Below are 18531 nucleotides of genomic sequence, written 5' to 3'. Positions count from 1 at the left end.
GTTGTGCAACCACTACCTCTATCTAGTGCCAAAACATTTTCATCACCCACAAAGGGGACTCCATAGCCGTTATGCTTTCACTGGCCATTCCCTCCTCCCCCAGCCCCTGGCAACCACTGATCTGCTTTCTGTCTCTGGATTTACCTATTCTGGATACTTCCTATAAATGGAATCATATAACACATGACCTTTGTGTCTGGATTCTTTCACTCAGCATCATGTTTTCAAGGCTCATCTATGTCATAGGATGTGTCATACTTCATGTGCATTCCTTCTGGAACCTGCAAATGGCTCATTACCTGTGGCATCCTCCTCTTCATTCATCTTTTTGCTACACTAGCCAGTCCTTATTACTCTCTATATTATACCCTCCTACCTGGTTTTTCAAAATGCAATCTCTCCTTTTTAATCCACTTGAAAACTTCCAGAAGCAGAGTTTAAATACGTCAATTCTCAATACTCCCAACAGCTGGTCAAATTCCAGACCCCCTAGCCTGAAGTCATAAGCTGTTCAGGACTCGGCCCTGCCTCCCACTCGGGTGTCATGAGTCCTTCTCGTCACCCATGTTCCCACCAGGCAGAGCTGCTTACTGCCATTTGTATCAGAACTGATCTTTCCTGCCCTTCCGCTTTCTCTTATGCTTCTCTCTTAGCTCCTTATTCTCTCTGCCCACACTGATGTTCTTTGCTTTCCTGTTCCTGTCTACATTCCCAATTCTGCCCTTCCTCCAAGATCCAGCTCAAGGGCCACCCACTCCCTGAAGGTTCCTCTTTTCATCTCTCTGTGCCACGCCTCCCAAGTCTAGGTAATGAACCCCCTGCCCCTCCGACTGCCTAGGAGAAGTATGCACATGCTTCATCTCTACTCTGGATGCAAACTTCATAACCACAGCATTCCTTCCATCTTCACAGGGCCAGTCTTGCAATGAGTAGGCACTCACTGAGTTTGCTGAACAATACACAGTAAGTTTGGGCACGGCTTGCCTTCATGATACCAACCAGCACGGAGGGGTACTTTGGCCACCTCTGGGAATATTTGACTCACTGAGGGCTTCTGGTGAGGTATCCCAACTCATCACCCTTTCCTCCTAACTGGTTTTTAAGGAATATAGGTCCTTTTCAAAGACAGCAGAGGAGAAGGGGAGGTGGGAGCATCACATTTGGCACTTGCCAAATAGGACAAGATTTACAAAATTTCTCTTTTGGAATTCTGAAATATCTCTGTACTGCAGAAAATAATTTTTCCTGCTGTGGCTCATCTAAACTAGCGTAGCTTTTCAGGATGGACTTGCCCACACCCAGAGGATGAGATTAAATTACTTGCCAGTCTTTGAGATATATGTTTATGCATGAGTTTTCCTGCCCATCTTCTAGAAGGGAAAAGACAGTGAGGTCCTCTTTCTGTCATGGAGATGGTCTCCAGAGGGTCAGTGCCAAACTTTGTCCAAGGGTGCTGAGGGACTGTGAGGGTATCTCTTACATGGATCTAGGGGCTGCAGAACAAAGTGAGTGGGTTCTCTTTGGGCCTTACCAGGATTTCTCTAGAAAGGCCAGAGTGAGCAGCTCTAACTGAGGTGAGGGGAACATTAGCTAGTGTGCTGGGAGAGCCTTTGTGAAGATGTGGGTTTGGATAGGAGGCTGCTTTTCCACGTGTCCTTTATTCTAGTTCTCTTCTTTCTAACCTGTGCACACTCCTCCATCTGCCCACACTGGGGATGGGGGTGTGGGGAGCGAACTTGATTTTATCTGAATAAGATGTCTTTTGAAGGAGACCTCTGGTTAATAATAATGGTTAACAATAATGTCCACACAGATGCTGGCAATTTTCATTAGGTTTGAATAACTAAAAAATAAAAACAAAACCAAAAACAGACAAAAAACAGGTCTGGTTGCTAAATTACAAAAAAAAGCAACAACAAAAACAAGAGTTTTAGCTGTGAAACTACTCAAGATTGAAGTTTTTGGGGAAATGTTAGGATTTCCTAAAAGTGGGGATTAGAATACACACACAGTGGTGTCTGTCCCAGGACACAATTTGAAAGACTGCATATGACTGTAGGTTACCGCAGTGGCTTGGGTTTCGCTCGGGCCACGCGTGGAGCCGCCTCCTGCTATTCCTGGCGCACACAGCCTTCGTTCCAGGTGGTGTGGCTCACTGAGTTTTCTGCCTCCGTGGGGAACACCTCCTGCCTGACCCCTTTGCCTGCTCACGCCTCCCTGTCCTCCAGCCTTCCCATCCTTCATAGCTGGCTTCTTCACGGAGGCCTTTCCTCAGCCCAGCCCCACCTCTCCTCTGTGGCATTTCTCACAGCCGTCATTTTACCATTATTGCCTGGGTCATACCTGTTCTCCCCACCAGACTAGAGACTTCCTGAAGGCACAGGATTGATATTCAGGTGAGTCCTGCTAGGCCAGGTATTAACCTTTTTGCTGTTTGATTATGAGGAGGAAGTGGGGGTCCCCTGGGGGCAGCTGCTCATCATCCAGAGGCATGGAGGTATTTCAGCACTGGGGCAACCGGCGCAGCGCTGTTTCTATCTCCAGCCGTTAAGGCGTCGTCTGCTACACAGCAGGCGCTCAGTAACGATTTGTTGATGGAACGTTCACCCTTTGCAAGGTACCTTTAAATGAATGATATGCCCCTTGGAGACAATGCCCATGTCTTTCAAGTCTTCTTCCTCCAGAAGCAGCAGCCGCTTCCCTGTAATGTTGTTTTCTTTAAACAAGCTTGCATACACACTCATCTCTGCTGAAGAGTCACCTGAAGGAAGTGATTGGAAGGCAGAACAAAATTAGACTAAATTATCTCCAAAGCAAAGTTAACTCCATGAATTAAGAAGGTAACTTATTCCACTTGCCTTTTCTGACGAGCTGCTGAACCCAAAAATACTGTGAAAGAGAGGACACACATGGTTTTGAAAATTCACACACGGTCAGTATCCAGTCTTAACAGTAAAACATATCATTTTTAGTAGATTATTGTATCTTTAATTCCTGGCTCAATCATGAAGGTAAAATGGAAGGTTTTCTCTTTGTAGTTTTAAAACCTTAAGCTTTCAAATTGGGGATATCTCTCCCTTTGGAGGTCTTGGACAGTTGAAAGACTGCTGGCTTAACTCCTTCTTTGGGAGATATTTTAATATGTTCTTGTCGTGACTTTCCCGCGGGATTGCCGAGGGTCCCGGGTTTACCCAGGAATTGTATGAGTAACGGGGACCACACAGCAGTGGACAAAGGACAGAATGAGTCCTCTGTTCTAGGCCTGGTCAGTAAGTAGCCACGTGGCCCCGGACAAGTCAAAGCGCGGAGCCTCCTAAGTAGAATGCAGTTGGACCCATTGACCTTAGTTCTCATATGTCACGTGGCACAGGTTCACCGGTGTCCTCCCACATTACGTGGATGACAAGAGATGGACAGGAGGCCAGACGTATTCCCTCTGATTCTCTGGGGAGTCCTCAACTTTGGAATTTTATTTAAGTGGCCTGGAAACCACTCAACCTCAGAGCAAAGACTAAAAATAGCTGTTAGAACTCAGTGCTTTTCTAAAAAATTTCTTTTCAAATGAGAAGTTGGGGATAAAGAGACTATATCAGGCCTGTGAATAAAGGAGACCCTAAGTCCTCTTTCCTTGTTAAGCAAGCCTGGCAGGAAAGTTAGAATCACTGGGGCTCAGTGAATAGGAAGAAATAGAGGCAGCTGGTGCCAAGTTTCCCTACTCGGCAGAAGCCAAAGAGGTTAGCTAACGCTGAAAGCGGTTTTACTCCACGAGAACACAAAGGGCATAGGGGGAACAGCCTGGGCCCAGAACCAGGTTGAGCTAGGCAAACAGACCTGCTGAAGAGTTTCTAAAAGTGAGTCTGTCCCTTGCAGCACCTGGTCTGTTCTCCGGGGTGGGGCCCATACCTGCTAAGGCTGGCGTTATGTCTGTTTTTTCTTTTTCGTTTCATGATATCCTGAGCTTGCAAAATGGACCTGGACAGGCATAAGTCCCCGAGGTGTCTGCTCAGGAATTCTCATTCCTGTTTTGTCACTAAGGAAACAGATACGCAGATGTAACAGGCTAAGCAGCATTGTTCCTCAGGGTTTCTACCCAGAATGTGGAGTGTAGGATATCCTTCGGACTTAAATAGTTTGCCTGCAGACTCTCGAAAACACGGAGCTTCTCCGGCCACAGCTGCAGAGAACGTCTGCCCGTGCGCGTTCCCACTGCTCCTCGGGCGGCCAGAGGAAGGATGGCAACCGTGAAGCTGCCACTTCTGAAGGCTGAGGCGGAAGGAAATCTGGCTCTGTGGTATCCCAGCCCAGCACTGCCCTGACCAGAGCCTTCTCTACCATGGGGCAAGTCCATAACTGCCATTTTAAGAAAATTTAAGACCGATTTTTTTCAAGTATCTTTACTGAGTGTATCCTGAGTCACTACTTTAATTTTGTCACTGGTATTAATTATTGTATTCTGGAATACGTTCAGAGCAAATGAGGAGGTAGAACCCCCATATAAGATTTGAAGAGGCCGGGCGCGGTGGCTCACGCCTGTAATCCTAGCACTCTGGGAGGCCGAGGCGGGCGGATTGTTTGAGCTCAGGAGTTCGAAACCAGCCTGAGCAAGAGCGAGACCCCGTCTCTACCAAAAATAGAAAGAAATTAATTGGACAACTAAAAATACATAGAAAAAATTAGCCGGGCATGGTGGCGCATGCCTGTAGTCCCAGCTATTTGGGAGGCTGAGGCAGGAGGATCGCTTGAGCCCAGGAGTGTGAGGTTGCTGTGAGCTAGGCTGACGCCACGGCACTCACTCTAGCCCGGGCAAAAAGAGTGAGACTCTGTCTCAAAAAAAAAAAAAAAAAAAAAAAAAAGATTTGAAGAGATACTTGCTTTGCTCTTGAGGTCTTATTTTCAATCATTATTGCGTTTAAAATGGAAAAAATTGGAATTTGTCAACCTCTCCTAGTTAGACTTTCCTAAAGCCCAAGCTCCTGTAGCAGCATTTTTAAACTTGTGGACGAATTTATAAAATACCTGCCCGGGTCAAATGAGGCGTTAGTAGAAGCGGCTTACCACGTCGTCTTCAGTCCATGCACCAATCTCAAAGGAAGGCAGCAGCTGCGTGGAAAATATGCATGAAATGAAAAAAAGAGTAATATTATCATTGTCTTTTTGGTTTACCCTTTTGTCTCATTGTTTTTTAGCTCTCAGCTGCTGCTCTGGCTTGGTTCCTCCTGCAGGTTAGCATGAATGGAAAACAATTTTCCTGACCTCAAGAGCACCTCAGTGCTCCAAGGATTTTGAACCCAGACGCCAGTAATGTACATCAATCTCTCAGTAACAATTTATCGCAGTTTGGGAGCTGTTTCAGGAGGGGCTTTGTATAGTGTGGGGTATTCCTCTCTTGGTACACGGCACACTAAGAGTGGTTTTGCCTCCCACAATAGGGCCTCAGCAGTCAAGGAATTGCTGACATTTATCAAATACCAGAGCCTTCCTCAGAATTCTCAGCCAACACGAGGATTGTTTGATTATTAATGAAAATTCCAAAACAACCATTTGGTAACCAGATGATGTATCATGCCTATTCTCACAGGGGAATTTCTAAGTGTTTAAATATCTCATTTGCGTTATATTTTTAAGACCAAATATTAGCACCCATGGATGAAGAAGGACATGTGAAATTGGCACTGTCCTGAAAAAACCCTGGTTGCAAAGTTGCTCTAAAACAGACAAAAATATCTCCTTGTCAGGTTCACAGCGTGAATCACGACTTGCAGGGGACTTCAGCCTGCACCATTTTCAGAGCCAAAGAGCTAATCACTTCAATATATGCCCCGTGGCCATAGTCTAAATAATAAATGCTTACATAATTTGAAAAAGTCTGTGTCCTATGAATTGAATTAGAATTTGGTATAGCCATTAGCTTTAACTAGCTTACCTTGCCAAAGTGACCAGATTGTTCATGAGATAATATAGCAAAGTGTCACTCATACTCTGTTACAAATAATATTTTTTTGTAGGTGAGTTGAAAAAAAAGTTGAATTTGATTGCTTTTACGCTCAGTGTAAAAATCAGAGGGTGGGTGGGCTAATTCTTCTGCAGATATTTATTTTGTACCCATGTGCTCAAAACTCTGCTAGGGAAGGCACAACCCCTGCCTTCAAGGGATTTTTAATTTAATTGGGGGTGAAATAGGTGTGGATTATACATGGAGGAGTCCAAGGCCCCCTTTATCTTGGTTTACTTAGTGCCTGGCATACAATATCTGGTAAATTTTTGTTGAATAATTTTGTAGAATGCATAAAATTGAAAAGTGTATTTACTAAAAAAGTTACCAAAAACTGATGTATTCACAGGTTTCAGAGTACTACAGGGCAATGGAAGGCAGGTGGTTTGAGCTGGGTGCTGCAGGGCAAGGAGAGAAGAGACTCCAGCAACAAGGCAAAAAACTGGCAGGGGGTGGGGAGAGGCGGGGGAACGGATGGGCATGGCATGATCCCCTCACTGGGGCAGGGGAGGTAGCCCATTTGTGTCAGAGGAAGAAGGGGAAATGAGGCAGACCCTGGGGGACCAAGCAGAATTTTTTAAAGAAAAACCCAAGGGTTAAAATAAATACGAATGTGTAGAGTTTGAGTATTACAGACAAGTTGCAAGGACGTAAAGTATACACTTTCATTGATTGACTTTCTATGCATACTCTGCTACCCCACGTGCTCCACTGCTCCCTCAAGGGTTGCCCCTTTCCTCCTCTGAAACACTCAGGTATGCAGGGATCATCGAACACACCTGCTTTAGCAATGGAGAAAGGAAGAAGACACAAGGAACCTAAAGCTGAACTTGGTCAAAGACAAGTTTTATTTCTTCACAGGGCAGCTGGACACAGCTGCAGAAACATGCCATTCCCTTCTCCCATCACGGAAGCAAATGTGAAATAAGGAATTTTTTTTGATTAGTTCAAGAAACAACAGACTGAGTTACAGAAATATTTCCTACATCAAGGCTGGCTTTTATAGGAAGGGGGTGGGGGGAAGTGTAGTGTTTTTATTTTTATACAATTCCCAAATGTTGCACTGAACAAAATTGAGAAATACGCATTTCTTGAAAAAAGGTTGTAAATGAAACAACTAATCAAAACCAACATCTTTGGTTTTAATGTCAAAAGGAGAGGAGAAGAGTCCTCTTGCACACCGAGGCTGGCTCATCGATATGAAGCCGAGGGAAAGGCACCAGACGCAGTCTGATACCCTCTCCAGCAGGACTCTTCGCACCATGCTTGCAAAGATCAGTAGCAGGAAGGCTGCAGCCAGGCACTGCTTCGTGAGGGTTTGAATTTGGCAAGACAGGGGATAAGTTAATGATCTCCAGCCACACAGTGGCTTACCATTTCCTTCATGTTTCCTGTACCTTGTTAACATATCAGTGTATCTGCTGTAGGATGAGTTCTAAGCCTTTCTTTCTTTGGGGATAAAAAAAATCCATCTCATAACTGCCCCATCACTTTAAAAATTCATTATTTACACTCCAACTGACTTCAGGAGAGAAAAGCTAACACTCATGTGCATGTGTGTGAAAATGGTTCCTTCAAAGGATGTTGAGAATCCAATCTAACAAAGATCTTGTATACACAGCAACACATAACAAAGGGATTTACTGTCAAAACGTTTATTGCAAAATGGAGTCTTAGAACAAAGGAAAGCAAAGAAAAGTTCACATCAAAATGAAATGTATGACACCAACTTGGATTTCTGAATACATTGTGGACTTTGTGCTGGAATATCAAATTCCAACTATAAAATCAGTAACTGAATAGTCTGACCACACAAGAGTAAAATTTAATCTTCCATACAAACATTATACAAGATACTTGGCATAGGACTTGCTCAGAATAACATTGCAATAGAGTAACTGAGAAAAAGTTTTCGTTAAAAAAAAGTGATAATGTTATCTATTCAAAGCTCACACTCAAAGATTATAAATATTTTCTATTATTTAGTACAAAAAATTTAAAAGAGCACAAAAGCAGTATGTGCAGTGTATCGTATCTGACATTAAAAGATATACTATTCTGCACACGATATAAAATAATTAATGTAGGTGCTTGAAACTCTAGTTCTCAAGTAAATAATCACATGCCAGAAAGCTCCTCAACGGTTTGCACTTTGTTTGAGTGCAAGCGAAGTTGGAGTCTGAGGAAACAGGGCTAGTCCTCTAGATTTCTTGATAGACACTCATTTTTTTAATCACAAAAATGCTGCATCTAGAGCAGTCAGGCTATGCTACAATTGAAAGAATAGAACAGATTCTTCTCTCTGGCAATGCTTAAAATCTAAACAGGAAAACAGTCTTATTCAAAAGCAGCAAAAGGTGCCTGATTATAGAAAAATTATGCTCTATTATATACGTGGTGAGACTATGGTGAGACTGCTACTTTCAAAAGGCTGCAACAAGTCTAGTGTAACATATTTTTAAAAAATCAATATTTAACTCAGCATAAGTTTTAAAATTGTCTTACATAAAACTCCTACTACCCTAATGAAAACTCTGAAAAATAAAGTATGTACACAGTAGTGCTATGAGAAGTCATTCTGGATCTTTCCTAAAGCCTCCTCCATCCCCAGTTCCTTGATTTTTAATGGGGATCATTAAGGTCTGAATACCTCAACTAGTGTTAAAGTCTGACAAGTCCATTGCATTTTAAAAATCACTGGCTAAAACCTGCCCTCAACATTTCCAGAGCATTAAAAATAGCAAGCGATGTGCCTTCAACATCTTCTTGTTGGTTATTTATGTAAAATATTAAAATGTGATTTTGCTTAAAAAAATGGAAGGAAAAGAGGCCTTTTTCATTAACCTGGCTACTTTGCAGACTTGTAGCTACCTCAACAAGATATTTCTTGGTTTTTTTTGTTTGTTTGTTTTTTGTTTTTTTAATTGAGGAATTGGTGTAACAGGAGAATGACCTGCCCAGGTGAATTTATCTATTTCGGAAAGTTTCCACCAGCATTCTTCAGGTGAAAGAAACCATTTCCACAAATGGTGATTTAAGATAAGGCCACAAACTCACAAAATTCAGATTGTGTAGTTGTTGTAATTCTAAAACTGCATTTTTTGACTTGGGTAATTTTGTTTGGAGGAAAAACAATTAGATGTGACACTCTGAAACTGCCAGGTTTAACAATGGGGAAGGGACAATGCTATTGGTATTCTGAATGGGAGTCTTCACTGAGGGGACTGTCTCTGGTAGGCTGGATGTTACCATTCCTGGCACAAGGTACCAAATGTTGTCCTAGTCACCATGACAACCAAAAATATGCCCCAGTGCTCCTAACACCATCAGATGACAGCACTGCCCAAGCTGAGAACCACTAGTAGGGGCTCATCAAAATCTACAGGATCCATTTTATGAGTAAAGGTAATACATTTCCAGTTGCATGACTCTCAAAACTCTGTTTACATGATCCAGGTTTCAGGGATATTTTAATATTTTCAGACAACTAGAAGGATGCTGATTTGGAACAGAAAGTAAAATAGACAATGCCACCTGGTGATGATCTACAGTCCAGTTCTAGGTGGAGAACAATTTCAAACTGCTTACTGAGGCCAATTCTGCCATATCCTAAAGCCTCGTAGTTTCTTGATGGTAGAGTTTTGAGCTATGACCATCTCTGAAATGCTTGTGGGAAAATGGCAGCAGTTAACAGGCGAGGGAAATGCTGCCTAATAAATGGTAAATGTAGTCTGGGTATAAAATCCTGTTATTAAATACTTTTCTCTTTGGCCCTATTTGGTTGCTTTTATTAATGCATCAAAACTTTATGTATAATCATATGGATTTATATGTAAATTAAGAAACAACTGTCAGTTTCATTCAGTTCATATGTTCTAAATTTATTGTAGATTATTCTTAAATAAGGTTTACTTTCTTACATAAAGTGCACAGATCCCAAAATTAGCCCACAGAGATCACCTCACCTTTCTCAGCTTTGCTCCTGACCATGCTTTAAAAACCTCAATGAAATGTGTTGAATGAATGACTGTATCTTTGAAAGAGAAGATGTGCAGGAGGCTTTTAAACTCCATGCCTTTGGCTCTTTCCTTTAAGAGGCTTGACCACAGTGCCCCAGGGCACACTGGGAAGACAAGAGTTGCAAGCGGTCCCTTCTGTTCCACTCCACAATTTTCTGCTGGAGTGGCTTGACTTGAGCCATGGAGTACTTTTCTATGTCTGAGCATGGATAAGCTGCCTATTCACATGTGCATGCATCTGTAACCATGTGTGCACAGAGAAACTGTAGCAGAGTAGGTCTCTGTGGAGCCCAACTTCCAGGGAAAGGTTTACCTACTCTTTCTGTGTTTACTTAGTCTGTGGGTGGTGGCACTGCCTGCAAACACCTCAGAGCAGGTAACCTGACCAGGGCTAATGGTTTTCAAAGAGCAACAGAATATATCTATTTGTATAGCTTGCATTCTAAGAATGTTCTCTTTATCTTTCCTGAAAGCTATCCACTTTTAATTTCATCTCATACTTCTAAGCAAAAATCATTTGAAATCGATAGCTTAGTTCTCCCAAAAGTTACTGAAACCACTTATTTTTCAGTGTCTTTTCAGTGGCACAATTAATAGGAGCTAACATTAACTGGCCACTTACCATGGACTTGGTGCTGTGTTAAGTGCTTTACATTTATTATTTCTTTTAATCCTCACAATAATCCTTTCGAGTAGGTACTGGCATTATTTCCATGTTAAAGATGAGCAAACAGACACACAGAGATTAAATAATTTGCCCAAGATGTAGAGCACGTAGGCCTGGGGTTCTGAATCATGATCAGATTCCAGATCCCTCTTGATCACTATGCTATATAGACTGATTTACACCTCACATCCAGAACATCCCATCAATTATTTCTCTCCAAATAAAGCTGGCACGACATACTGATCATTTTGCGGTACTTTTCAGCTTGCAATAGGGATTAGAAGCATGTCACGCTTCCAATTCCAAGAGGCTTTTTATGATCAAATATAGTTAGAAATAGTATTAGATAATATCTGTGATGATGTCCTTCTTAACACATCCATAAAAAGAACCACCAAAAGTATTTTAGTTTAATAGGCAAATCAATAACACCGCTTTCTAATTTAGACTGAAAAAAAAGTCTTTGTTCTTTAGCCTTTCTTTATGTAAGTGTGTTACATAACTCAAACGAGCTTTGACAAACATGTGGCAACATTCTGAGAGTATCTCTGGCTAGCCAGGTTTTCAGAGCAGTACCTGTATCTATCGCATACTTCTTGAAAACACCAGCATCACTAAGCCTGGTTTAAACAAAAAAGGCAACTCTGGAAGGCTAGATTTGATATAGAAATGACCTTTCAGCCTGTGCTTTTGCCTATGTGAGCATAACTTATCTTTACTATTGCTTTAATTATATTTAATTTCCTCTTTAAAATATCTACACATATATTTAGAATCCAGGATTATTATGCCCCTCTGGAACACAACCAACCAACCAAAACAAACCCCTTACTGGAAGTACAGGGCAGGCATGTACCCAGCACTCACATGCCCGCGAGTGTCCCTTTAATACCGTATCTTTCTCTTTGTATAAAGTACAGGTTAAGTCTTAAATGACTGTGCGTTATTGCTAAGAAGCTTCCAGGGCCAGCACTGGTATGAAAGCCTGCAACATCTGCTGTTGGTTTCAAATTAGAATATTTCTCCTTCAAATACACTGCTGAGAACTCAAGGTTTTACTTTGAGTAGTTGTGCTATTTAGTATTAAAAATTCTCAGCATTTAGGTATTTCTAAAGAGCATTTTGTTATAATTTTCTTTCATCTCGGTATTTTTGTGGTTGAATTTTGTAGTCAGTATCACTCATTTCTGACATTACAATGTATTGCCATAAGGAAAAGAAATGTATGTTACAGAAGAATCAAGTGTCAAAGAGTTAGGAATTAAGAGTGCTTGTTCAAAATGTAAGTTTTCTTAACCAACTGAATAAAGGAAATGAAACAAAGTCCAATACAAACTATAAAAAAGAAAAAGCCAGAATGTCATTAGTTAAAAAATACAATATTGTATATAGAATCACAAATTTCTATAATCAGGCACCACATTTGCTGATTTGTAAATACACTTTTTTGGCTTAATTTTCCCCCCATTTTTCTGTAAGCAAAATAAATCAAAAGTAAAATTGACAAAGAAATTACTGTCTTGTAAATGTGATTGGCCTAAAGCTGTAGTGCTTGGTTTCTGCCTCCTTACTGGCTTTTTGTACAGACAGAAATAACAAATTACTTTTGTTTTTGCACACATTTTCAATTTTATTACTTTGCTTTCTGCATTCATTCACTATTACTCTCCATGTCATTATCCTCCTCCTCACCGTCATCATCATCATCATCGTCACCTTCTGACAAGTCAAAATCACTGAACCCCAGGGCCATGTTGACTTTCTTCCCCCTTCTCTTAGATGTGGTTTTGGAAGAATTCTGCTTGGCTTGCATGTTTATCTGCATCCCAGAATGCATCACAGCTCCTGCTTTGTTCATTGAGAAGATATCCCCAAAGCCCATCAGCATCATGGCCTGTAGACTTGGGTTCATGCCATGGCCCTCCCCATTACTTGCTGCTGTGATCTGACATGACATCTCTGCACTGTTTGACTCCTCTGTTTTAGATTCAAAGTAAGACTCCTCAGACATTCTTGCAGCAAGAGGCAAGAGAAGCTATCAAAAGGGAAGAAAGGACAGAAGTAAAAAGAGAAATTAGGACCAATTTTAAATAAGGAAAATAGACACCACAAAATTAGCTGGTACTACACAGGAGGTAAATGATTAGTGAAATAAATGAATGTAGGGAATTATGTGAGAATTTATTTAATGACAGATTTGGCTTCAGCATATCTGCCATAATTTATGAATGACAGAATAAATCACAATCCGAAGTTTGCAAAGCACCATAGCAAGCCAAATTTCAAATGGAAAGGAAGTTGCGAGTTTTAAGCCCTCATTTTGCTTAAAACAAAATAGTTCTTAGGATATCTCTTAATTATCCCCCAATTTCACTTTCACACAGAAACATTTAGTTAACCATTAAAAAAAAAAGAAATTAAATAGAGATTAAATCTCAAATAAAAAATTAAGAAACCATGTACCAAAGAAGAAAAGCTTAGAGGAAGCACAAAAACAGTTCAGCAGTCAATACAGTCCCAGGGAAACATGGGTTGTTAACTACCGTTTTAGCTAGACTAGTAGTCTGACTATACACTGAAAATGAGTTTAAAATTCACTTACTTCTGTTTATTATTTATTACAGCCAGATCTGATTTAATACTATTTATTCAAATTATTAAACAATTCATTTGTCAACAAATTCTAGATTGCCTCTCACATTTAAGTTATACACAACTACATAAACACATGTGAAAACTGGGAAGAAAGGAAAGCAGTAATAATTTATTGTTATCTTCCTATATTCTCTAATATTCAAGTTTCCTTCTTTTAACAGAACTTTTTTCCTAAGATTTTTCTCAGTAGTTACTGACATTTATTTTCTATCTTATGTAATTACTTTGAACAGCCAACCTAGTCTTACAAATGTTTGGTCATATTCATTTCAGGGGTAAAACTGTTAGAATATGAAAAATGTTACTGCCTCTTCTTTTGAGAAATAAGGAAATTAAGGCTTGTATTTTTGGTGTGGTTTAAACATGGGTAAGTTTATGATAAGCAATGTACAAATAATATAACTCTGGGGTGATTTTATATTCTGGGTGTAAAGGTACTTAATATTTAGGATCAATTTCTAATTTTTAAATTGAAGTTGATGCAGCTCACTCTATTGAAAAAGACTCTTGGAGTTGTTAGTTCAATACTAACTTTAACTTCATATAATTCAACCAAAAAGTACCAGTTACATGGAAGAAAAAACTGCTTTAGATTCTTAGACACTGGAATCAGGAGATTATTTTCCCTTGCACTCAAACTTGTTAGCTTTTTAGCTTTTCAAATTTGTTTTCAATTGTTAGACACTCTCAGGAACTCTTTGTTGCTTACTCAGTTTTATTATTTCAGGGGTGCTTCTTTACATTAGGTTAGACTCAAAAGATCTCAACAAATCTCAAATAAGCCTGTATTCTTCAAAGAAATAAAATTTTTACCTCAAGCTTAACCTATAATTAAAAAATAAACATTTCCATGTTTATACATAAAGAATTCATCTTCCCAATTATCTTTAATGTTTTAGTTTTAGGAAAGAAAATAGTGTCCTTGAAATTAATTCAATAATATAATTTTTTATGAAGTTACATAAATGTTAAACTTTTATTATTAAGATGAGGCCACACACAGAAAACCTCCAGCTACTTCCTTTTTAAAAGGTTTATTTTATCTTTCTCTCAGAAATCTCAAAGTCAAATAAAAATTGATGCGAGGATAAAAGAAAACACCTACTTATAAAATATCTGAGCACAAACTTTCCTTCCTTCAGAAATACCAGCTCTAAGCAAGAGAGACATTAAAAGCAAGTACTGTAAAGAAAGAAAACTTATCCCTTATAAGGAAAAAAAGGAAGAAAGTCTCATTGAGTTTGTGCTTTATGCTGTCCATTGTTAGATGGTGGCTCTCAGAGCAGTCAGCTCCTTTACAGTAAAGAAAGTTTTCTGGAGTTAAAAATGTAAGCATACAACCTACTGAGCACTCAGAGTGTTCTATTATTTATTACACAACTATGTTACTAATAGCAATAACGTGTGCAAAGCAGCCCATAATTTCTTAGAAAAACTGATGCCAATAAACTAAAGAAAGGTTCTAAAGCATACTCTAATAGGTAGTTTAAAGTTTTTTCTTAAATACTACTTATAGAAAGAGTCAAGCCATGCGGTGCTTTATTGCTTAAGATTTCAATGCATTTAAAAAGCAAAACAAAACAAAAAAACCTCCCAGACTTCAGAAGCTATTCTATGGGGACAAGGTCACATTCCGGCTCCTGCCCCATCAGCTCAGGGAGAAGTGGGGCTCCTCTGCAGACTCCTAGGGTGACGCTTCCCAGTCTGTCTGATAGTACCAAGTTAAGCAGAACTGGAAACTTCCCCGGTTGTCTTTCTTAAGAGCCAAGTTAAATTCACAGAACTTATACCATTTTAGTGTTCCATGATAGTCTCGTGTATAGCAATTCCATTGTTATTCTGGAATTCTCTGGATCACTGAAGTCATTTTTGAAAAAAGTTAAATTTGATAATAAACATTTAACTTCATTGCATTTTCCTTTTTTGGATATCACGTTGCTTCTCCACACACGTTGGAAAAGGAGACAAGCTATTTTATTGTTTAGACATTGGGAAATACTTTGCAATTGGACATTGCTGCTTAACAGAGATTAAGGCTTTAAAAAATACGAAAGCTTCTTGAAGATCACAAAATGAAGGGCATTTAAGTATTTTTTTGGTATAACTGCCATAGCAACTATCAAAAATGAATTTAAAATATATAAGTTTACTTTTAATCTACCATTATTTATGATTTTAAGTGAACAAATATTGTCCATTAAAAACTCTGGAAAAATCAATTACTCATTTATACTTAATTCCTGAAAATGGTATGTCGTTTAAAAGAAGGAAAAATGCTGAAATTTGATTAGACTGTAATGTATCATATCAGCATATAAGCTCAAGGTGTGTATAAATAGTTAAATTGTTAAAAAGAATTTTTATATTCCTCTAAATATAAGACTTGGGAAAAAACAAGATACTTCCTAGGTGTGGTAAGTACTGGAGACAGCAGTCTTTTTCCAATCTTTTGCTGCCCACGATCACAACACTAAACTGACTAAGGAATGTGAATGCTTGTCGTCAGGTTAGGTCTACTTTAGGACGACGTGGTTAAGTTCTGAATGAACTGAAGACTTTCTTAGTCAGATAGCTGCCTTGGTGTTACATTTATTAGTTACTCATGGGCCATGAAGAGTTAACCGGCAATGAGGTGCATGTTCTGGGGATCTGACAGATGGTGTGAAAATACATTGGATTTTATTTTTGTTATTCTAATACACCAACACACTGACAGAATAACAGTTCTTAAGGAAACAGCCAAAAATGGGATAAGCTTTTCATTTAAATTTCTGGCATTTTGTTAACTGAAATGAGATACGAACGCTACTGGATAATACATGCAGCCCCTTAACGCACAGGCGCAGGCAGGACACCAAGAGGTGGCGGTGGGAGGCGGAAGAGGGGCCAGGCCAGCCAGGCCGCGTGCTCAGCCGCGCTTCCTAAGAGCTGCGCTCGGCAAGATGGCGAGGGGCAGGATACTCACCGGGGTGTTGGACTGCTCTGTCAGCTTTTGCTCCCACATCTTTAAACGTCTTTCTCGTTCTTTTAGCTCCTGCTCTTTAAAGCTGAGATCGCGCTCTAGTTTCTTTAGCCTCTCCAGAGTTGCCTCGATCTCACACCTGCACAGGGATAGCTGATGTAAGTCTCAACTTTACTTAACAGATACCATGCAATTTTTTTTTAAAAAAAGAGATAGGGTCTCGCTCTGTAGCCCAGGCTGGAGTGCAGTGGGGTGATCGCAGCTCACTGCAGCCTGGAACTCCCAGGCTCAATCAATCCTCCTGCCTCAGCCTCCCGAGTAGCTGGGACTACAGGTGAGAGTCACCACACCCAGCTCCAGCTTACGAGATATCAAACGCTTACTGGTGCATCAGAATGCTCATCAAAGTAAAAGACTAACACATGTGCTTTTAGATCAATCAGGAAACTACAAGAGAAGAAGAAATCTTGCATATTCTTAAAAATCAACAGGTAGTTTCTAGTTGGAAAAATAAGCTCAAAATATTTCAACAAAATACTGAAATTCCACCGGGGTGCAGCATAAGCTATGGGAGCTCCTGTCCGGGTTCAGCCATGTAATAAATACTTACATTCATCTAGCTCTTTACAAAGCACTATTATATATTATTTCATCTTACTCCCATAACAGCCCCCAAAACAGGTATTAATCACATATAACATTATAGATGGGAAAACAATACTCAGGTTAGGTGATCAAAATCACACTATCAGTGAGTGGTTGAGATGATACTTTAGACTCCTCATTGGCTGAGTAACCCAAGCAACCAATTGATTAACCTGACTCAGTTTCCTTGGTAGTAAGGGGCGGTGGTTATATTACATTAGGGCTCCCCAACTTGCCTGATCTTAACACTTACCTAGGCTGCTTGTTAAAAAAAAGAAACAACACCAAATGAACCAAAAAACCAACAAAATACAGATTCCTAGGACCTTTCCTTGAAGCTCATGATTTAGTAAGGCTGGGTGGGGCCTAACAATTTTCATTATTTAATAAAAGACTCAAGTAATTTTTACAATCAGGCAAGTATAGGAAAACCTGGGTTAGATTAACTCTGAGGCTCTTTTTAACTCTAATATTAATAATTTTTAAAGGGAACTCTTTCCTTAGTCTCTATAGGCCAACCTAGCTCACCACTTGGAACAATAAGCCCTGTTCTAGAAACCTGCCCTGCACAGAAATCGAAACAGCTGAGATGGCTCAGCACAAACTTTTTTCTCCTTCAGGGTTGTCACAATGTTTAAGTCTAAATTTATGCTCTGAGAACTGGAAGTTCTTTCCCTTGAGCTTCTCAAGAGTCTGTGAGTATCAGTAATGAGAGAATGAGAGAGAGGGAGAGAGAAGTCAAGGCTAGAGAAGGCACCAGAGAGAAGAATCTGGAAGAAGGAAGGGCCTGGAAATAGGTAACTGCTGTAGAATAGTTGCTTAGTGCTGTCAGCAGCTGCTTCCAGGTGCCCCCGAGACAAACCTGTGTTGCAACTGCATAATCACGGTTCAGACCTTGAGTATGGAAGGTAGAAGTCTCCACATGTAAGTTAATGAGCACATGTGATCAAAATCTGCCTTTTTCTTTCTGGGGAAAATCAGAATAAGTGAAGAGCTTATTCCAGTGCTCTTATAGATGAGAACTAAATGAATGAAAACAGAAAGATTCAAGCTATTAACTGATAAACCCAACTCAGGGAACAGCTATGGCGGTGGGTCTAGATTTGGGTCCAACACTTCACTTCTCTGCTTGTCTGAAAAGCACCTCAGAGCACAGGCGGTCACAATTAAACATAGAAAGCATCTGCTGCACAGCCCACAAATATCAACGCTCTGTCTCTTTTACTGGTGCCATTTAAAAAATCATTAAAGGATATAGGTAAAGTCACGTTACAGTCCCTAAAGAAAGGCACTAAATCAGCTATCTTTCAGGATTATGACTATGATAAAATCCAAATTTTATCCCTGATATTTCTGACAAAAATATGCCCATTCACATAAACAAAAAATGTTTGCTTTTATTTTCAATGGAGGATTGAAGGGGAAAAAACACCCTTAGGGTAAACTTTTGTCACAAAAAGGGAAAGAGCGAGCCATCTTCAACCACTGAGAGTCAGAGGCGACAAGGAGGCAGCAGAGCTGGGCAGGCCCACAGGCCAGCTGGCAGCAGCCTGGTCTGTGGTCTACACAAGCGCTTCTGCCAAGTCAGTCC

At 40.1% G+C, this 18531-nt stretch overlaps 1 protein-coding gene across 3 annotated transcripts in view; it reads right to left on the bottom strand.

The window, feature by feature from the left end:
• Window positions 1-18531, bottom strand: part of LOC105815590 (mitogen-activated protein kinase kinase kinase MLT) — a 173556-nt gene that overhangs the window by 28088 nt on the left and 126937 nt on the right. For 2 of the 3 annotated variants that reach the window (XM_012650780.1, XM_012650781.1), the window contains exons 11-14: window positions 16299-16434; window positions 5056-5100; window positions 2859-2889; window positions 2622-2761 (exon numbers count right to left, since the gene is read on the bottom strand). In XM_012650780.1, coding sequence (XP_012506234.1) covers window positions 2622-2761; window positions 2859-2889; window positions 5056-5100; window positions 16299-16434 — 352 coding nt within the window. Of the gene's footprint in view, window positions 1-2621; window positions 2762-2858; window positions 2890-5055; window positions 5101-7631; window positions 12714-16298; window positions 16435-18531 lie in introns of those variants that run through there. The other variant, XM_012650782.1, reaches the window with a different exon arrangement.

The sequence above is a fragment of the Propithecus coquereli genome, unplaced genomic scaffold, assembly GCF_000956105.1.
Source record: "Propithecus coquereli isolate 6110/MARCELLA unplaced genomic scaffold, Pcoq_1.0 Scaffold34, whole genome shotgun sequence".
Taxonomy (NCBI): Eukaryota; Metazoa; Chordata; class Mammalia; order Primates; family Indriidae; genus Propithecus; species Propithecus coquereli.
Note: the sequence above shows the minus strand (reverse complement) of the source record. Positions and strands in the feature narration are given on the sequence as shown.